The 22086-nt window shown below is 47.2% G+C and overlaps 1 protein-coding gene across 3 annotated transcripts in view; it reads left to right on the forward strand.

The window, feature by feature from the left end:
• Positions 1–22086, forward strand: part of ACOXL (acyl-CoA oxidase like) — a 329296-nt gene that overhangs the window by 36534 nt on the left and 270676 nt on the right. For all 3 annotated transcript variants that reach the window (XM_070380058.1, XM_070380059.1, XM_070380060.1), the window contains exons 3-6: positions 5364–5447; positions 15444–15530; positions 16114–16212; positions 21682–21796. In XM_070380058.1, coding sequence (XP_070236159.1) covers positions 5364–5447; positions 15444–15530; positions 16114–16212; positions 21682–21796 — 385 coding nt within the window. The remainder of the gene's footprint in view (positions 1–5363; positions 5448–15443; positions 15531–16113; positions 16213–21681; positions 21797–22086) is intronic.

Here is a 22086-nt window from a genome sequence, read left to right on the forward strand (position 1 = left end):
CAACTCTCACATCCATACATGACTACTGGAAAAACCATAGCTTTGGCTAGATGGACCTTTGTTGGCAAAGTAATGTCTCTGCTTTTTAATATGCTGTCTAGGTTGGTCATAGCTTTTCTTCCAAGGAGCAAGGGTCTTTTAATTTCATGGTTGCAGTTACCATCTGTAGTGATTTTGGAGCCCCCTCCCCCAAATAAAGTCTGTCACTGTTTCCAATATTTCCCTATCTATTTGCTATGAAGTGATCAGATGCCATGATCTTAGTTTTCTGAATGTTGAGTTTTAAGCCAACTTTTTCACTCTCTTTCACTTTGATCAAGAGGCTCTTTAGTTCTTTTTCACTTTCTGCTGTAAGGGTGGTGTCATCCACATATCTGAGGTTATTGACATTTCTCCCAGCAATCTTGATTCCAGCTTGTGCTTCATCCAGCCCAGCGTTTCTCATGATGTACTCTGCATATAAGTTAAATAAGTAGGGTGACAATATACAGCCTTGACATACTCCTTTCCTGATTTGGAACCAATCTGTTGTTACATGTCTGGTTCTAACTGTTGCTTCTTGATCTGCATGCAGATTTCTCAGGAGGCAGATCAGGTGGTCTGGTATTCCCATCTCTTGAAGAATTTTCCACAGTTTGTTGTGATCTGCACAGTCAAAGGCTTTGGTGTAGAAGTAGATGTTTTTCAGGATCTCTCTTGCTTTTTTGATGATCCAGCAGGTGTTGTCAATTTGATCTCTGGTTCCTCTGCCTTTTCTAAATCCAGCTTGAACATCTAGAAGTTCATGATTCACATCCTGTTGAAGCCTGGCTTGGAGAATTTTGAGCATTACTTTGCTAGCGTGTGAGATGAGTGCAATTGTGCGGTAGTTGAAGCATTCTTTGGCATTGCCTTTCTTTGGGATTGGAATGAAAACTGTCCTTTGCCAGTCCTGTGGCCACTGCTGAGTTTTCCAAATTTCCTGGCATATTGAGTGCAGCACCTTCACAGCATCATATTTTAGGATTTGAAATAGCTCAACTGGAATTCCATCACCTCCACTAGCTTTATTTGTAGTGATGCTTCCTAAGGCCCACTTGACTTCGCATTCCAGGATGTCTGGCTCTAGGTGAGTGATCACACCATCGTGATTATCTGGGTCATGAAGATCTTTTTGTGTAGTTCTTCTGTGTATTCTTGCTACCTCTTCTTGATATCTTCTGCTTCTGTTAGGTCCATACCATTGCTGTCCTTTATTGAGCCCATCTTTGCATGAAATGTTCCCTTGGTATCTCTGATATTCTTGAAGAGATCTCTAATCTCATTCTGTTGATTTCCTCTGTTTCTTTGCATTGGTCACTGAGGAAGGCTTTCTTATGTCTCCATGCTATTCTTTGGAACTCTACATTCAAATGGGTATATTTTTCTTTTCTCCTTTGCCTTTTACTTTTCTTTTCTCAGGTATTTGTAAGGCCTCCTTAGACAACCATTTTTCCTTTTTTCATTTCTTTTTCTTGGGGATGGTCTTGATCACTGCCTCCTGTACAATGTCACAAACCTCCATCCATAGTTCTTCAGGCACTCTGTCTGTCAGATCTAATGCCTTGAATCTATTTGTCACGTCCACTGCATAATCGTAAGGGATTTGATTTAGGTCATACCTGAATAGCCTAGTGGTTTTTCCTACTCCCTTCAATTCAGTTTGTCTTTGGCAATAAGGATTTCATGATCTGAGCCACAGTCAGCTCCTGGTCTCGTTTTTGCCAACTGTATAGAGCTTCTCCATCTTTGGCTGCAAAGAATATAATCAATCTGATTTCAGTATTGACCATCTGGTATTGACTATGTATTCAGTAAGACTGATTAAATGTAACTAAATTAGGGAAATTGAAACCAGAAGATAGAAGAAGCAAATATGCCAGTTTGGGGACTGATGTTGGAAAACTAAGATCAGGAACCTATTTTTGCCCAGTCCTCTTGGCTGGGCTCCTAACAGGGCTTGCCAATGGGTTATGAAGGGGACAGTAAGGGTCTTTTAATATCAGAGGAAAGAAAGCTCAGATTATAGACACCCATGCAGTGTTCAATCAAGTTGATTTTAGTTGAAGAAGAAGGAATGTTTGTCTTTTGGAGACTCTCTGGGCTTATAAAATAAAAAAATATACATTTCTGTAGAATTTGCTTTGTAATAGAATATTGTATCACGAAGGTCTGATATATTAGATCAGATCAGATCAGATCAATCGCTCAGTCGTGTCCGACTCTTTGCGACCCCATGAATCGCAGCACGCCAGGCATCCCTGTCCATCACCAACTCCTGGAGTTCACTGAGATATCAAGTGCTTTATAAAGAAATGAAGGTTATTTTAGGGGAAATTGCCTTCCTTCTATTTGAGACTGAATTTATTAAGCAGAAATGTAAATATCATAGAGTATAATTTAGGATAAAATACAAGTTTGAGTATATTCTCTATACATTTATGGAATCATTATAATTTAAAATTACTATAAGGTAATAGTCTGATATGGGAATTGAGTTTGGCTTGAATATATTCAATCAGCCTAAATGAATATATAGATAAGTAGAAATACTGCAAGAATGTATGTCAAAAAATGCATTAATTATTTGATTGATCATTACTAGCATGGGCAGTTCAGTATGCTGCCAATTGAATATGGGGGGACCTTGTAAATATTAGACATTCTTTATTTAAGAACAATTAGTAAATCAAAGGAAAATGAAATGAAAGAAGAACTGAAGAAAAGGGAGAATTTATGAGTGGAGAAGATGTTAAAAGTGTGTGCTAGTAAGGAAATCCATCAAATTAAGCCTTGTCTTCATTCTGAAACTTTTACTTGATGTCTTGAAATGGACCAGCCGAAATGAGTGCTTGAGTCAACACCAGAGCATTAACGGCAGACTTCTATGGCATTGCCCATAGGATCTAACGGCAAAGATCTCTGTCCTGGGCAGAGACTCGAGAAGGGAAAGAACTGTCACAATCAATTTATTGTGCTCCAGGATGGCTACATTGGGGGTTGGTTCTTTAGGAAATGTGATCGTAATTTATTTCACTTTTATGCATGTAAAAGTGACCATAGCTGGATCCCACCGATGGCAAAGTCATGCTGCCCCATCCATGGTGGAAATGGAGAGAATGAAGTATGATGAAAACCTTGCCTAGTTGGAGATGCTGAGGGATTTCCCTGGTTCTGATGGGTTAGGTTTAGCTCCAGCAGAGCATGTGGTTTAAGGGGAGGAAGGGGCTGTTATAACGAATTGAGTGGGGTGATTCTTAGCAAAGTCACCTGGGGACTGGGACATGTTGGTGTCACATGCTTTCTGGAGATGAGGCTGGTGGTACAGGAGAGAGTTGTTGATGACTGGGACTGGGCCACCCAGAGTCCCGGGCTTCCTCCAGCTCAACAGTGAGGGGCATTGAGGACTGGGAGCAAGAGGTCCACGTGAGGACACTGAGTATCTGGTTTCTGGCCCTTCTTCTACCACTTACTAGATGATTCTTGTTGGACAAGTCTTTTGATCTCCCTCAGCCTAGACTCTTCCATCCATGACATGGGGTCAGCACGTCTTGCCCCACTCAGCCCTTCATGAAGGGTCATTGTGGGGATCCACAGGACAGAGGACCTAGGGACCCTCTGAAAAAGCCCGCAAATATCCATTACAGTTGGTTTTTATTATTTGCTGGGGACGAACTCTCCTGTGTGAGTGATGCTGGAGCCAGGCACTGGTACGTGCTCCAACCTTGGAGGTATTTTAGGAAATAATCAATCCAAGATGCATTGGGTAGGAGCCATGCTAAGAGTCATAAATCTTGACAGTTTGCTGCTTGAAAAAATTAATAATGCTTGAGAGGAACAGTGTAAAAACCTACAGGAGGGAAAGTAGTATGTTTGGGGAGAGAGCTTAAGCCAGTGTGGAAACTGAGAGTCATCCAAGGAAGATAGGCTCCTCCTGCCCTGGTGGGGCATAGTTTAGACACATGTACAAACACACACAGCACACATGTATACACTCGTGCGTGGGCAGCTTGCACAAGTTTTGTGGGGCGCATCTCAGAAGAGACTGATGAATCAAAAAGGCTAGCATTGAGACTTCCCTGGTGGTCCAGTGGTTGGGACTCCAAGCTTCCAACTCATGGGGAACAAGTTCCATCCCGGGTCGGGGAACTAAGATCCCACATTACCGGGGCGCAGGACCAGAGGGAAAAAAAGCTAGCATTAATTCCAAGAAAGGGTAATTGGAATTTACACATGCAAGGGCCCATTACTTTTGGCAGAAATGCCACCTGCCTCTGAAATTTTAAAATGAAACAGCAATGGTGCTCTTGTCCTGTCCCATTTCTTGCTGGTGGAGAAGAGCATGCTTGTACAGCTTTGGGATTCAAGGCTGCTGTGCACAGCAGTGGAAGACAGGGTCACAAAGGGGGGCCAGACGTCATGGTTTTTAACTGATCAAAGCCCAAGGATGGTCTGTGGTTAGAAAGGAAAGTGAAGCATAGTGCCTTTCCTATGTCCAGAATGTTCCAAACCTTCTGAATCCTCTGTATTGAATCAGGATGGTCACCTGGACTTGTGCCAGGCTCTCGCTGTTGGTGGGACTGCTGGTGGGTTGTCATGGAGAATCGTTGAGGGGAGGCCCAGGGGCAGACTTGGGTAAGGCCACCTGAGGCCAAAGGCAAGTCAGTCAGGGCTGGGCTCCATGCAGGTGTAGTTGACTTCCTATTATGGGAGAAGAGAGTCTTTAACTGCTTTGTCTGTGGTCTGAGACCAGATGATCGCATTAAAAAACAATGAACAGATGCTCACGACTATATAAAGGAGATACACAACTAGGATTTACTGTACAGCACAAGTAACTCTCCTCAGTACCTCACCATAAACAGTGATGGAAAATAATAGAGATAGATGCTGGGAAAGATTGAAGGCAAAAGGAGAAGAGAGTGGCAGAGGATGAGATGGTTGGATGGCATCACCGATTCAATGGACATGAACTTGGACGAACTCCAGGAGATGGTGAAGGACAAGGAGGCCTGGTGTCCTGCAGTCCATGGGTTCACAAAGAGCTGGACATGACTTAGCAACTGAACAACAATACATTTATATAAATTTAACTGAATCACTTGGCTGGACACCTGAAACTAACACAATATTGTATATCAACTATACTTAAATAAAAAGAATTTTTATAAGGATGAAAACATTGACTTCTGTAGGGTGATAGGATTATTTTTTATTTAAAAATTGCTTAATAAAAGTGTTGAATTTTTTAAATTGTAAAAGTAACATGTTTATTTTTTTTTTAATGTTAATTTAAATGGTTAGGATTTAAGGATATCTTGACATTGGGTCTGTCATGTTTTCAGGTGGAGAAAACAAGGAATTTTGTCAGCCGGAGCCTGGTCATAGGAGAAGTCCTCTCCATGGCGGACATGGCCACAGGAGTAAAGGTGAAAGTCAGTGGGTCTCCCAGCCTTCATGCACTGCGAGTTTTGTTTTATTTCACTGTATTTTTATTTATTTGGCTGCGCTAGGTCTTAGGTGTGGTGTGCGGGATCTCATTCCCTGACCAGGGACTGAACCTGGGCCCCCTGCCTTGGGAGCTTAGTGGCTTAACCACAGGATACCAGGGGCGTCCCATGAACTGATAATTTTGAATCAAAAGGAGAGAAAACAAAACAGTTCCATAGGTGTCAGTCTGTCCCTACAAGAGATGTTTATAAAATGGTACAGCTCCCAACACATCCCCTTGACTTCTGCTTCAGTCGTTGTATTCAATCCGGTATTTGGTTTTCTTTGCTTTTTCTTTCTGTATACTTTTACTGCATTTATGCCAGCCAGTTATTTTCCTTTCCTTTCCTTTTGTGTTTTAGTTAGTTACGCAGGCTGCACTGGGTCCGCGTTGCTGCTCGGGCTCGCTCCGGTTGTGCTGAGCGGGGCCACTCTCCGGCGGTGGTGCGTGGGCTTCCCATTGCGGGGATTCTCTTGTTGCGGAGACGGGCTCTAGGCACTTGGGCTTCAGTAGGTGTGGTGCACGGGCTTAATGCCCTTTGGCATGTGGGATCTTCCTGGACCAGGAACTGAACCTCTGCCCCCTGCACTGGCACGTGGATTCTTAACCACTGGACCACCAGGAAAGTCCTCCTGAGTCTTCAACTGCTGAATAATACTCCTTCGGGTGGAACAACACTTGGGATTCTTATATACTTCTTATATACTTCTCCATTTTTGCTGATTAAATGGGTATAAAATGGCATCATGCAGTAGACTTGTTTGCATGTACCAGCTCACCAAGGGTGGTAAACAGAATAGCTTAAAAGGCATGAGTGCCATGACCTCTCCTAATGCCCTAAGTCTCCCAGCAGGCATGTGGCTCTGCATGTAACCTCCTCTCCCTCCCTGGATGCCACTGCATCTCCAAATAAGTGTCTGCATGCAGACATCCAGTTCTGATGTCCCCAAAGGGGAGAAGTTATGATAAGAACATGAAGAGGAAATGATCAAACAAGAAGCCGTTGATGAGTCCAAGATGCAAACTCTTTGTGTTCTGCGGTATAGACGTTTATATATGAGTAGGAATAAAAGGGCTTCCTTGGTGGCTCAGATGGTAAAGATTCTGCCTGCAATATAGGAGACCTGGGTTCGATCCCTGGATGGGGAGGATCCCCTGGAGGAGGAAATGGCAACCCACTCCAGTACTCTTGCCCGGAGAATCCCATGGATGGAGGAGCCTGGTGGGCTACTATCCATAGGGTCTCAAGGAGTCAGACACGACTAAAGTGACTTAAAATGCAGCAACAGAAATTAAAAACGAAGACTTCTGTGAATGCCATCCCAAGGTGAGAATGTTTGTGGGGAAGCTGGCTTCCCTACGATTTCAGCCAGGCAGGGTCTCTTCTCTCTTGGCTGTGGCTTCCGCAGTGAAGAAAGTCACCTCAGAGGCTCAAATAGCTCCTCCTCTCAGAAATCCTAGAGGATCCTGCTCAAGAGTCATGAGCCTCAGCTGTTCGTTTTGCTACATTGCCCCCACCTTCTGTCTGGCAGATCTCTATGGGGAAGCCCCCACAGGCCATCCCCACTCTCTGGCTAGGACACCTGCTCGTCTGCAGCTGCAGGGTCTTGCACGGAGCCAGGCGCATAGAACTGCATAGGGAATGTTTGAGCGAATGAGGGAAGGGCAGCTTCTGGTATCAAGCAGACGGAAGAAACATTTCAGCCTGTTGCAATGTGTGGACCTTACTTCTTGGGTGGGGCAAAACGTTCGTTTAGGGTTTTGCCACAAGATGCTACAGAGAAACCCGAATGAACTTTTCAGCCAACCTAAGTAGACCCTGATTCAAACAACAACCCGTAAAGAAAGACTAGGAATCAGTTGGGGAGATTTGAACATTGGCTCTCTGGCAGTATTAAAAGATTATTATTGTATCTGAGGTGAAATAATGGTTTGAGGATCATGCTTTTAAGAAGAGTCCTTACCTTTGACAGAGGCTTAGGAGATACTTAGGGATGAAGTGACAGAATGTCTGGGATAAACTTTGAGATCCCCTGCTGTGTAGAATGGGAGAGTGAACTGGGGGGAAAATGAATAAAATGGACCACGAGCTGGGAATTGTTGAGTTCATGATACTCTTCTATTTTGTTTGAATTTTTCCACACTAGAAAACTTTTAAAAAAAGTTTTACTCCTGAGTATCCTAGAAGGAAATTTGAATAGATTTAAAGAAACAGACCTTTAAAAATGCTTCTCTGATCACATCAATCCTCTACTGAAGACCTCTTCCTCTTATGGTTTAGAGAAGGCCTCCAGCCCTTGACCTGGCTCACAGGTCCTCAAATGGCCTGGCTGGACATTCGCCTCTCCAGACACCTTCTGTGCCATATGGTCCTGCCCAGGATATATCTTGGCCTTCTTTCGGTCTCTTGTTTCCACATCTGGACCACTCATGCTGTCTTTCTCCTCCTTCACCTGCCTGACACTCATTCTCAAGTCCCAGCTCAAGTGTCCTTCTTTCAGGGAAACCTCCCTCCAGCCTCAAGTTTATTTATTTATTTCTGTCTGCGCCGAGTCTGTGTTGCCGCGCAGGCTTTTCTCGAGCTGTGGCGAGCAGGGGCTGCTCTGGTGCCTGTGCTCGGGCTGCTCTTTGCGGGGCCTCTCTTCCTGTGGTGCACGGGCTCTTGGTGTAGTTGAGGGTCCGTGCTTGCCGCGTGTGGGCTCAACAGCTCAGTCCGCCAGCTCCAGAGCACAGGCTCCGTGGTATAGCGCACAGGCTGAGTTGCTGCACGGCGTGTGGGGTCTTCCTGGACCAGGGATGGAACCCCTGTTTCCTGCATTGGTAGGGAGATTCTTTATCACTGAGGCGCCAGGGAGCCTGCAGTTTAAACCCCACTTACGTGCTGTCATCTGTCCGTGTACCTTACTTACAGCGTCTGTCTGCGTGCGCGCCCATTTTGGATTGAGGTATTTATTCACATGTCTACTGTATGTCGCTTAGCACCGCTAGAGGGCAGCATCCTTGAAGACTATCTGTCTACAGTCTTGCTATGGAGGAAGTGTCAAGACATGAGTATTAAATGAATGCATAGAATCAAAGCTGTTTGGCAGTCACTCGAAAGGTTAAATGTAGAACTACTGTATGATCCAGCATTTCCACTCCTAGGTATGTACCCCAAAGAATTAAAACAGGGACCGAAATAGATACTTGTATGCTAGTGTTCATTGCAGCGTTGTTCACAGTGCCTCATAGGCTGAAAGAAGCAAGTGTCCATCAGTACATGAATGAATAAGCAAAATATTGTCTAATATATAGAATGTACCATGGACTATCACTCAGCCGTAAAAATGAGTGAAGTTCTGGTACATGTTACAACATGAATCTTGAAAATATGCTAAGTGAAATAAGCCAGATCCATGAGGACAAATACTGTATGATTCCACTTATATGAAAATTTGAGAATAGACAAATTAATTTCTAGAGATAAAAAGTAAATTACAGGTTCCCAGAGGCCGAGGGAAGAGGAGAACGGGGTCTGTTGTTGGTTAATGGGCAGTTTGTTGGGAGGATGAAAAAGTTTTAGAAGTGGTGCCAATGGTTGCATAATACTGTTAGTACAGTTCATCCTGCTGAACTGTACACGTAACCGTGGCTAAAATGGCAAGCTTTGTGTTATAACATTTATGTTATTATTATACCATAATAAAAAGACTTGGAAAATTGGACAAAAATGATGATTAGGGACTTCCCTTCGTGGCCCAGTGGTAAAGACTTTCTTTTTTCTAATGTTGGGGGTGTGGATTCAATCCCTGGTCAGGGAGCTAAGATGCTACATGCCTCATGGCCCAAAAAAACAAAACATAAAAACAATATTGTAACAAGTCAATAAAGACTTTAAAAAATGACAATTAACCCTGTTTGCTTTTCCCGCACATGAGTTGTTTGTTGCTGTTGTTTAGTTGCTAAGCCATGTCTGACTCTGCAACCCCGTGGACTGTAGCTTTCCAGACTCCGCTGTCCATGGGATTTTCCAGGCAAGGATACTGGAGTGGGTTGCCATTCCCTTCTCCAGGGGATCTTCCTGACCCAGGAACTGAACCTGGGTCTCCTGCAGTGGCAGACAGTGGCAGGAGGATTCTTTTCTGCTGAGTCACCAGGAAAGCGCTACATACAGGGTAATCTTTCTTCCCTTGTGCTCGGACATCCTAGACAGTTAGCAGAGGGTGTAGGTTGTGCCCCTGGTCCAGCCCTTCCGCCTTTCCTGTTGGTGATGGAGGGAGACCTCGGTGAGGGGAATGCAGTGCATGGAGAATGGGTGAGTGAGTCCTGGGTTGGTCACGACCTCCCCACATCTCACTGCCAGCCCAAGGCCCCTGTGGCTCTCCTGGTCACCTGAGCTGGCCGTCAACCTGAACATCAGTTCATCAGCGTTATCTGCACCCTGTAGACCTGAGCGCCTTTTTCTCTTCCTCCGAGTCTGCATCATCCAGCAGCTCCAGGTGTCTGTAAGTGCTTCGGACAAACACATTTGTACTCACACAGCCAAGTGCTGGCTGAGCCAAGGGCTGCTTGGACAGCGACTCACAGTGAGGGCGTGGGGAAATGGAGAGGGCTGCCAGAGAGAGAGACCTTCTCTGCTGAGGGCTTTGAATCTCACTCTGACTTGGGAGCTGGCCCAAGGTCTCCCGCCAAACAGGCTGATGCAATCTGGATGAACTTACAGCCAAAAGAATCGAGACCTGCTTCCTTTTCTTCTTCCCCATGACGGCTCCTGTTTCCCCTTGTTTGAATCATCTCACTCTATCTTGGTTTGCGTGGGCTGCCATGATAAAGAGCTACAGAACCAGTGGTTTAAACAACAGAAATTAATTTTCTCATGGTTCTGGAGGCTGGGAAGTCCAAGATCTAACTTCCAGCTGATTCAGCTCCAGGTTAGGGCCCTCTTTCTGGCTTGTAGGCAGCCAGCCACCTTCTCTGTGTGTACTCACATTTCAGGAGCAGGATGGGGGAGACAGAGAGAGAGAAAAGAGAGAGACAGAGAGAGAGAGTGTGCACTCTGGTATTTCTTGTAAGGGCACTAATCCCATCATAAGGGCCCCATTCTAAAGACCCCATTTAAATGTAGTTAGTTCCCAAGGTCCTATATCCTAACACCACATTGGGGATTAAAGCTTCTGCATATGAATTCTGGGCTTCTCTGGTGATTCGGCAGTAAAGAATCCACCAGCCAATGCAGGAGTTGTAGGTTCCATCCCTGCATTAGGAAGATCCCCTGAAGGAAGAAATAACAACCCATTCCAATATTCTTGCCAGGAAAATCTCATGGACTAAAGGAGCCTTTTGGGTAAGTCTCTGGGGTTGCAAAGAGTTGGACATGACTTAGTGACTATTCAGCAACAAATAGAGGAGTTTTTGGGTGAAGACCTAACGACTTAGTCTGTTGCACTATCTTTTGTGGGGTCACCGTAGTCTCAAAAACTGTTTGCAGTGCCTTGGTATAGCCCATCTACTCTTTGTTTTCTTTTTTAAACATACTTATTCATTTGACTATGGCAATTCTTAGCTGTGACACGTGGAATCTTTAGTTGTGTGGCATGTGGGATCTAGTTCCCTGAGCAGGGATCAACCCACCCCTTTTATTGGGAGTATGGGGTCTTAACCACTTGATCACCAGGTAAGTTCCTCCCATCTGCTTTTGAAATGGAAACAATCTGAATGCACTTGAAGTCTCTTTAGGGGGCCTTCTGTCTGCCCATCATGTAGGAAGGACCTGGATTCTTGCACACATCAGAGACCTGGCAGGTCCGTGGTGTCAGGGAGATGGTCAGAATGATGAGGGTTCATGTCCCAACTCTGAGACGTCTCCATCACGGCCCTAGAAGTCACATCATACTCCTGCAGCTTCGTTTTCTGTGAGGACGGTGATGCTAGCTGGTGTTGATGCCCAGTCACTGGCTGGTTCAGATTTAAGCCGATGGTGCCCAGGAGGAGCTCCAGGCCATGCCTTGCAGGTTGCAGGAGCTATGTAAGTGGTGGTGGTGGTGGGGCTGCAGCTTCTGACGTGGGCCTTCCCCAAACGGGCTGCCAGATGGTGGCTCAGCTAGTGGGTGGAGGAGGGACCAACCTTTGTTCCCAGGCTCAGCCCATTCAGCTTTCCCTGCCCAGGGGTCGGCTCTCCTTCTAGCTACTCTTTGGGAGCTAAAGGGCCTTGCTGAAGACCATATCCCTGGGCCTGTCAGCCTGTCCTGACTGTAGTTCCCAGCTCCCAACTGTGGCCACCGGAGGCTGCTACCAGCCCTCCCTGGGCCTGTTGTGCTCATGACCCCCTGCACTTGACCTTGGAGCTGTGTCTGTGGTCCTCCAGAGAAGTGAGAAAGGAGAGAGGGGGCTTTCTCAAACAAGCAGTACAAGGTGTGCACGTGTTTAAAGTTAGGGTTCTCCTTGGGTGTCCCTTGCCTCCTGCTTCCGTTTTATTTCCTTGCCGCTGCTTTCCCCAGCTTTTCTCTGCATCTTGTCTCCTGAGGGGGCTGGGTCCAGCCAGAGCAGGCCTCTCACGGCCGTGTTGGCAGCAGTGGTCTGGTGCCCTGTCACGGGGCCGGCTGGTGCTGCTCCTCGTGGCGGCTCTGCGCCCTGCTCCATTCTGGCTCAGCATCCCTGTTTTAGGAATCCACCCCTCCTCCCTGGCTTCTCCTGCAGCCTCCTCCCTTGCAGTGGATGATCCTCCATCTATCTGAAGACTCAGGTCAAAGACCAGGTATCACATTGCCCCCACCTCCCGAGTCTAACCCACCAGCTCTGTCTCCAGAATCCTCCCCAAACGCCTCCACTTCTTGTGCCCTTTACTGTGATCTGACCACCACGCCCTGGCCAGGCACCTGGGCCTGCCCGCCGGGCTGGGCGCCGCACCCTGCTCAGAGTACAGTGGGCCAGGGAGCTGTCTGTGAGAGTCCCCCAAGGGCCTCCCCAGCTGTCAGATTCCCTGCTCGTTGGGGACTGTGGCTTTGGCGATGTGCTGGTCAGCACATGGGAAGAGGCCCGTGTTTGAACAGACCATGTGGATCGGGGTCTCGCAGGTAATGCCTCAGTTAACTCCTGCAGTTTTAAAACCATTCTTTTATTTTTGGCTGTGCTGGGTCTATATCACCGTGAGGGCCTTCTCTAGTTGCGGTGGGTGGGGATTACCCTCTAGTTGCGGTGTGCTGGCTTCTCACTGTGGCGGCTTCTCTAGGTGCAGAGCACAGGGTCCTCGAACTTCAGTCGTTGCGGCTCCTGGGCCCCAGAGCACAGGCTCAGTAGTACTGCACACAGGCTTTAGTTGCCCACGCCCTGTGGAATCTTCCTGGATCAGGGATTGAACCTATGTTTCCTGCATTGGCAGGCAGATTCTTTACCACTGAGCCACCAGGGAAGCCCAGCTCCTGTGGTTTTCCAGAAGCCTGCAGGTTTCACTCACCCAGCCCAGCGCTCCTACTAATAGCGTTTAGTGAATGGAGTCTTTCAAAAGGTGGCCGACTCATTTCCTGTCTTTCTAAAGAGGAAGAAAAAATGTAAAACCTAGGAAAACAATGCAACATAAAGAACGCATTAGCCACCAGCCAAAGAGACTTAAGGGCAGAAAATTCAACCTCTTTTAGTTTTAGAAAAATATTTTTCTTTAACTTGATTTCCAAGAGGGTTTGGGGGGAAAAGGGCTATTTGGATGGATTCCATTTTCCTGGGTTGGAATTAGAAAAGCAGTTTGCTGGGTCGGCAGTGATTCCAAGGAGCAGGGAACTGAGAAATCAGGGTGTTCAGCCTCTTCCAAGGACGTTTGATGATCCTCCAAATGCAAAGCGCCTCATATGTCAGATGTAATTAGTGAAATTCATCCGTTGTGACGTCAGAGCATTTCAGCTGGTCAAGTGGTTCACTTCGACTTGATGAGGTGGTCTTTTTGGAAGTTAGCGTAAGGCTGATTACACCCGTGTGGTGCGGGGTATGGTCCCCACCAGAGGCTGATGACAGTTCTCAGATGGGAGCATGTGAAGATGCTGTTTCTGCCACTTACCTGCAAGGTCTTCCTTGGGGTCACTGTGTCCACTGGGATGCATTCCATTGCAGTGACCCCAGAAAAAAGGACCTATTGGCTGCTGTACTCGAAGAGTCCAGGGTCCACTCGCTTCAGATGTGGGTGTGTGGGACCTGGTCCCTCTCATCTCTCAACTTCTTGACCCCCATGCACTGGCTTCCTTCACCAGCTCTCTTGATGGCAAGAGCAATCCCCACCCTCCCTTCTTCCAAGTTCCATTACTTCCAATAAAAGAGAGAGTTTCTCTTCTCTAATAGCTGACTCCTGTGTCCAGTGGCCAGTCTGATAGGACCCACCCAGATCACAGATTCATCCCAAAGCATCCCCTTGGCCACAATGTTAGGCAGATTGGCCAGTCCTGGGTCCCAGGCTCATCTGAAAGCTGGACTGGAGGTTGACATTAGCCACAAGCCACTTGGACTGAATCTGGGGGAAGAGGGCTCCCAAGAAGAAAGCTGGGGCTGTGTTCCTATGGGGATGCTGAACAGCAAGCACAGCAAATGTCTGAACACCTGAGCTCTTCTGTCTTTGCAGTCAGTCCCCTGCTCCCATCAAATGGCCCTGCTCAAGCCACCCTTCCTTTTCTTCTTTCTCCTCCTCTTGACCAAAGTGCTTGGCAGTTGCCTCTCACTGAACCTTGCTACGAAGGGCTGTTGGGTGTCAGGCAGCTTGGACTAGAACCCCAGCCCCACGTGCTTCCTCAGGTGCAGCCGTGGACAGGTCACTTCCTTCTCCTGAACCTCACTGTCCTCATCTGTCAAGTGAGGAAGTGGAGGTGAAAGTGTCAGTTGCTTCATCATGTCTGACTCGTTGCGATTCCATGGACTGTAGCCCGCCAGGCTCCTCTGTCCGTGGAATTCTCCAGGCAAGAATGCTGGAGTAGGTAGCCATTCCCTTCTCCAGGGGATCTTCCTGACTCAGGGATTGAACCTGGGTCTCCAGCATTGCGGGAAGAGTTTTAACTGGCCACCAAGGAAGCCTGGTGAGGGAATTGCCAATTATCAAGTGAGGGGAATTGTGCTTTCCTCCTGGGATGGTCGTGATAGGCAGTGAGTGTGTGGAGCTCAGACCCTGGAAGGCGGGAGGCACAGTAGGTGGGGCTCACCATTCATCGCTTTTGTCAGATGGGGAAACTCAGGCATTGTGTCATTGTGCAGGGTCCCCCAGCTGGCGGGGCGCTGAGCTGGGTGAGTCTGGCCTGCCTCACCTGAGCCCAGTGGCTGGTCATGCTGTAGCCTGACCTCTTCCATCCACCTTCCTGTTTGCAGACTGTTTCTCGTGGACTCTCCAGGCTGCAGTCAGCACCTGGGATCTGTTGCGCACAAAGACTGTTGCATATCTTTGACCTACAAGGCACCAAATTAAACCCTGAGCAGACAAGGCAGGGGCTTTCCTGGTGGTTCAAATGGTAGAGAATCTGCCTGCAGTGAGGGAGACCCGGGTTATATTCCCTGGGTCGGGAAGATCCCCTGGAGGAAGGCATCAGTATTCTTGCCTGGAGAGTCCCATGGACAGAGGACAGAATCCACGGACCCTACAGTCTGTAGGGTTACCAAGAGTTAGACATGACTGAGTGGCTAACACTTTCCCTTTTTTCAGACAAGGCAGAGTGATGGGGTGCACCAGGCTTCTCTGAGGATAGGGGATGGGTGGGCTGTGCTGCTGGGGTGACCTCTGCACAAAGGGGAACCGAGAGCCGTGCCTGCCCAGGGGGACTGGGGCTGGACAGGCCGCAAAGGGGAGGGCGTGGATGCCTTGCTGCTTGTGGAGTGAAGGTAGAGCTTGATGAGCTGATCGGTGTTCCTTGAATGCTTTTGCCCAGTGGGTTCGGTCGTCATTAAGTTGTTGACTGTTTCTAACAATGATCTGTCCTGTGCTTGTTTCCAGTGTGGAATAATTTATTGGCTATTCGGTGGGGCCATCAGAAGTCTTGGAGGCCCAGCACACGTAACTCAGTGGCTTCAGCCTCTCCAGGTATGGCATGGACCACCCTAGATAGTTTCTATGAAAATGAAAATGAAAGTCGCTCAGTCGTGTCCTACTCTTTCTGACCCGTGGACCATACAGTCCATGGAATTCTCCAGACCAGAATACTGGAGTGGGTAGCAAAATGTCACAGTAGTTAGGGGTGTGTGTGTGTTTGCAGAAAAAGAAAGTAAAATGTAGAATTAGTGTCATCCAGAGCTTTGTTTGAAATGAGAATCCTGACTCCCTTTTTTAGATTGCACAGGTCTGTCATATTGTTATCGCCCTGGTTGTCACCAGACTGAATTTTTATAGTATCTCCAACTCACTACTCCCTCTCTCGCTGATGTTCTTAATGATCTGTTGTTCAATTGTTGAGTCACTCAGTCCTGTCCAACTCTTTGTAACCCCATGGACTGCAGCATGCCAGGCTTCCCTGTCCTTCACCATCTCATGGAGTTTGTTCAAACTCATGTCCATTGAGTCAGTGATGCCATCCAGCCATCCTGTCCTCTGAGATAATGATCTGAGAGGTCGGCAGTTAGAGCAGCCATTTGACTAGCTGATTCCCTTCTAACCCGGTCAACTCCAGGAGCAGAAATACACGGGGATGTTTGCAATGACTGAGAGGGGCCACGGGAGCAACGTCAGAGCGATCCAGACCGAAGCCACCTTTGACTTCTCTGCACAGGTGAGGATTCTTCGTGTGGTTCTGCAGTCCTGTGGGCAGAAGACTTGAACCCAGCAGACCCTCCCTCCGCTTCCTCCCGAGGCCGTGTCCGCCCACACTGTGTGGGCTCTCTAGCCAGAGGTGCTCGGATTCGGAAGTGTCCGAGTTTCAGTGGAGGTGGATGTATGCTCAGCCTCCCTGAGTCTAATGTCAACACTTGCACAGCACCTACCTTGGGAGGACACTGCTGAGACATTTGAGGTGCACTTATTAACTTAATGCTTTGGGGAAACTTGGTGGGAGCAGGACCTCCACCATCTTGTGGTTCTTCCGAACTACAGCAGGTACATGGGTATAAGAGAGGTCTCTGTTGGCGCGTCACCCCATGGGGCAGGAGGGCACTGTGTGTGCTGGACCTCCTTCCGGGAGCCGAGTCCTTGGTGCTGGCATTGATACCAACCAGGCTTCTTGACCTTCCCAATCAGTAGAAACTGATCAGAGGCCAGACAAGAAATTCAGGCAAGGCTCTACTGGGGACCCCTGCTGCAGCAGGGGGAGGTGAGAACAAGCATCAGGTTCTCTTGCTTGCTCACTCCCTGAGTGGGGGGTAAGCCGATCCCTTACATGGGGTGAGTATAGGGGTGTGTCAAGGGGTCAGGCCAGAGGGATGGCTTAGATGGTTTGCCTACCCCTGAGGTGGTGTTGTGTGCAGGGGGTAGCTCAGTATCCTGTTTTTGCTCTCAACACCCTGCTTTTTCTCCAGGCTCTTCAAAATTGGCAGTTGGGTTTTTTGGTCTCTTTGTATGTTTTCTCTATAATTTTGCCCCAACTGAGCATGCACGCAGTTATTTTTAGTCCAGTATTGTATCTTTATATACTGTGTTGTTTGAGGAGAGGTGTAGACAGGTGCAAGCATTGCAGCAAAGGGTCGCAGGTCCCAGGTCTGTCTCAGCATGATGCAATATCTTTAACTGCTGCTGCTAAGTCACTTCAGTCGTGTCCAACTCTGTGCGACCCCATAGACGGCAGCCTACCAGGCTCCTCCGTCCATGGGATTTTCCAGGCAAGAACACTGGAGTGGGTTGCCATTTCCTTCTCCAATGCAGGAAAGTGAAAAGTGAGAGTGAAGTCACTCAGTCGTGTCTGACTCTTAGCGACCCCATGGACTGCAGCCTTTCAAGCTCCTCCATCCATGGGATTTTCCAGGCAAGAATACTGGAGTGGGTTGCCATTGCCTTCTCCATCTTTAACTGTATATGGACAAAAATCCACAAGGCAACCAAAATAAAATTTGACAAAACAATCTGACTTTATTACACGGGTTGTTGTTGTTTACTTACTCAGTCGTGTCTGACTCTTTTGTGGCCCCATGGACTGTAGCCTGTCAGGCTCCTCTGTCTGTGGGATTTTCCAGGCAAGGATACTGGAGTGGGCTGCCATTTCCTTCTCTTGGGGATCTTTCTGACTCAGGGATCAAACCTGTGTCTCCTGCTTGGAAGGCGGATTCTTTATCTCTAAGCCACCAGGGAAGCCCTATTGTATGGGATGAACTCCAAAATGTTGGTAAGACCCTCTAAATCTATAGCTCTCTATGAATGGGTAACAGCAAAAATCCTGTTCTATAAATCCTACCCCCCATCTCTTTAGCTCCTACTTCCTGTCCTCAAATAAAGAAAGCAACGATCTACTTATTTCATTCTCCTTTCTAGTTTCTTGTTTAATATTAGGTATTCCTAAAAACCAGAAAGGGATAAATACATTTTGCAGTTTTTTTCTAGAAATGTGTGTGTGAATGAGTGTGCAAGCTGTGTGGCCATAAGATATGTATGTGGCCATGTGCTGTGGGTGTGGCCATGTGCTGTGGGTGTGGCCATGTGCTGTGGGTGTGGCCATAAGCTATGAACGTGGCCATGTGCTGTGGGTGTGGCCATGTGCTATGGGTGTGGCCATGTGCTTGTGGGTGTGGCCATTTGCCTGAGCATGTGGTGACTCAGCCTTTTCTTCATTTTGGCTGTTGTCCTTTGGAATCTGGAGTTCTGTTCCTAGGGTTTTCTGACCCAAGAACGCTAGCTGGAGGCGGTCAACATTTAGAATGACACATGCAGGTGAGGGTTGTGTGAGAGGATGTCCTGCCTTGTCTCTGGCCCCAATGCTAGTTCTCTGCAGTAGCCAGTGATGTCTAAGGTCACAATAAGGGCCAGAATAAGGACTGTCGCCTATTGAATGGTCGCTCTGTGCCAGGCTCTGCCTCAAACTCTCTGTATAGTATACTACCACATTCATCTGCTCCCCAGGTGGGGCTAGTGGTAAAGAACTTGCCTGCCAGTGCAGGAGACGTAAGAAATGCGGGTTGGACCCCTGGGTTGGGAAGATCCCCTGGAGGAGGGCATGGCAACCCACTCCAGTATTCTTGCCTGGAGAATCCCCATGGACTCGCCTGACAGGGCTATGATCCATAGGGTCGAAAAGAGTTGTATATGACTAAAGTGATTTAGCACTCGTGCACATTCTCCTACAGCAACAATCCCATAGATGTAATAATTAAGCTACTGCGTGTGTGCTAGGCACCAGGCCAAGCACTCTGCAGTGCAACATTGTGTTAAATGTTCTATAATCTTATAGGAACATATTTTTGTCCTTATTTTTCAGGCGGAGAAACTATGGCTATGAAGTTAATAAGTGAATCTCAGGTTCAAGGAGATTGCCCTTAAGAACTTAGCTTTCCTGTCAGACATGGCAGATTGACCCAACATCATAGGGTTCTGCCTGCCCCATTTTTTTTTCTCCCAAAACTGTAGTATTGAGGTCACCTTGCTGTCCTTTAAGGGAAAAAAACCCAGCTACAATTCTTATTTATTTGTTTTCTTCTTATAATTATTTTTTTGCACAAAAATGATTTCCCTGTGTTGGTCCTGTTTTCCCCAAACAGCATAAATGATTTAGCTACCTGGTGTGCTTTGGCAGCTGCCACTCTCTGCAGGGGAGTTGCAAAGTTGAGATCGTAATGATGAGAAGACTCTGGTGAACTTGCCACCTCCCGGGGGAGTGAGGGAGGGAATAAGCGTATCATAGACTCAGGCCGCTGAGGGCTGCTTAGCCGAGAACGGCTTTCCCCTTCGTTGATTTCTGTGTTTTCCCCTTCATTTCCCTTTTCAAATGTTCGAGCATATCAAATGAGCTCTCTCCCTCCGGAGCAGTTTTAATGTCTTCAATTTTTTTGTTATTCGTTCCTGTGGGTTGGCTGTTTTATTTTTATTTTTGGATGGTAGGTTGAGTAGCGGCATGGAAGGCTTTGAGGTAAGAGAGAGTTTTACACTTAATGCAAAATCACAAAAATAAATGAGGCTTTAAGAGCTCTCTGGCCAAAGCCATGAGTGTTTATAGGACTGACTGTTTTGTCAGTCTTCAACGACTAATTATAATAGGAACCAACACACATGGTGTGCATTATTTAGATCCAGCTTTAAACGCCAGCGTTTTGGCTGAGGCAGACTTTCCAAATCAAGTCTTTTTGCCAGAAGTGACAGAACTCCTTTCCCAGAGAGGATCAAATGTTGATGGGGACGAATGGCCTCCTGTCTCCTCCCCACACTACCAGATCTTTTCTGCCAGGTTAGCCTTTTCTGCTACTTCCCTTCCCACCCGTGGGGTGCTATTTAATGCATCCCCTCACCACGTGTTGTGTGTTACTGCACCCACCAGCCTCATAAAAACTCCTTTCTTTAAGAAGTTCCTGGTTGGCCCAATGAGACAAGGGCAGCAGCCTCCAGAGACTTAAAAATGATCAGCTCATCCATTTATGTTTCTGAAAAGCCCTTGCCTATGTTAAAAGTTTCCCTGTGTGCACATGTGTCAGAGAATGTTTTCTTGGGCTCCAAGACTGTATTTCTTGGCCAGAGGGAAAGTGCAGTCCATATACTTGAAAATCTGAAATCCGAGATGATCTTTACACGATCAATAGCTTGTTGGTTTGGTTCAGCCACATATTTGATATTGTCAGCTTCGATTAAATTTGCGGTTCTGTTTTTTTGCCATCATGCCCCACCCCGCTTCCCCTTTCCTTCCCCCTACTCCCTGGATTCTTCGACCTGTTCCAGGTACCCAGGATGCAGACTTGGCAGTTATGGTCTGTCTCTCCTTAACGAGAGGCTGAAGGGTATCCCAGGTAGCAAGCCGCATGAGAGAGGACCAAGAAGGGAAGAGAGGTGTTTCCATGGTGATCCTGTTCTGGTTCCTGGAGAGGAAGAAAAAACGAGGCAGAATTTTGAGCAGAGACTGAAAACAAAAAGCTAATTATTTCCCTCCTGCTTTTTCCTGACCAGTGTTAACTTCAGACTGTTTTGAGCTAGACTCCTTGGTCATATTTTGGAGACAAGCTAGATGGTGTGTTCTAAGATTCATTCCCTTATAAGATGGAGAATTGTTGACACATGCTTTTTGGTTTAAGGGCTTATTCACATGAGTTTTGAGGGAACCTTTCATTATCATATTCATTGATCAAGAACATGGAGAGAGATTTTGAAACAGTCACCCCAAGGCTTAAATGAGATATTTCTTTTTATAAAAATCAAAATTGTCTGGGATGAGATTCTAAGCAATGGTGGGACTAGGTCACAGTTGTTTATTAGTCTTGTTTGTGTTCAGATGTACACATTTAAGGGCTTCCCAGGTGGCGCTAGTGGTAAAGAAACCGCCTGCCAACCAGGAGACATCAGGGATATGGGTTCAATGCCTGGGTTGGGAGGATGCTCTGGCGGAGGGCATGGGAACCCACTCCAGTATTCTTGCCTGGAGAATCCCATGGACAGAGGAGACTGACGGGCTAAGTCCATAGGGTTGCAAAGAGGTGGACACGACTGAAGTGACTTAGCACCCCTGCCCCGACGTGTTTAACCTTTGGTTAGTTGCTGTTCAGACGATGGACTCATACCTTAGATGCAGGAGTGCCTGCGGCCCAGCATCATGGAGGACCTGAGGAACCATGCCATTGCCCCAGGAGGGACAGTGTCCAGCAGATGAAATGCACAGGCATGGCTCATCGAACTGGGCCCCAGATCGCTGGGTACGCCATCGTTTCTTGTGAGACCTGCAGGTGGAGTGTTTGGGAGCGAGGGCTGTGGTGAGAGCTGAATACAGATCACCAGGGCTGTTAGGGGTTTGGGTGCTGGGCTATTTAAAAGTCAAAACCTCAGTGTGGAGCAGCCTCGAGAGAAAGAAGCTCACTGAAGAAGGATTCGTACGTGTAAGCCACAGGCTCGGACGAATGTGACACGTGCTAGTCCAACCTGACAAAGAAGAGCAGCCAGCAAGAAGGGAAGGAACGTGAGGGTGAACTAAACGATTTTGGGTCACCTACACCTTTTCTTGAGGTCGCCTAAGTGGGCGCAGCTGTGCAACGTGAATCTGTTTCACGGTGTTCATTGCACTGAGCCCAGGGGTTGAAAGGAACCGTAAGGAAGAAAACTCTGTTGCTTTGGTGTTTCTGTGCAGGAGTTTGTCATTGACACACCGTGTAAAAACGCTGAGAAGATGTACATTGGAAATGCGATGTACGGGAATTACGCAGCAGTCTTTGCCCAGCTCATCATAAACGGAAGATCTCAAGGTTTGTCACCAACACAGAATCCTAGGCCGTTTCTCTTTATTAGCACTGTTCTCCCATGAGTGCTTTACAGAATCCTTCCCCTTCCAAGGGCTGTTTTTATCTTGTAAAAAATTCACACTGGAACTTAGCCCTGTCAGTCCAGTGGTTAAGACTCTGTACTTCCACTGCAGATTGGGGTACTAAGATCCCACATGCAGTGTGGCACAGCTACATAAGAAATTGAGTTATTTGCCTTTTAAAAAATTCAGCACTTGGTCTCCTAAATATACATGATGAAACAATTTATCGTT

Source organism: Bos mutus, chromosome 11, assembly GCF_027580195.1.
Source record: "Bos mutus isolate GX-2022 chromosome 11, NWIPB_WYAK_1.1, whole genome shotgun sequence".
Lineage (NCBI taxonomy): Eukaryota > Metazoa > Chordata > Mammalia > Artiodactyla > Bovidae > Bos > Bos mutus.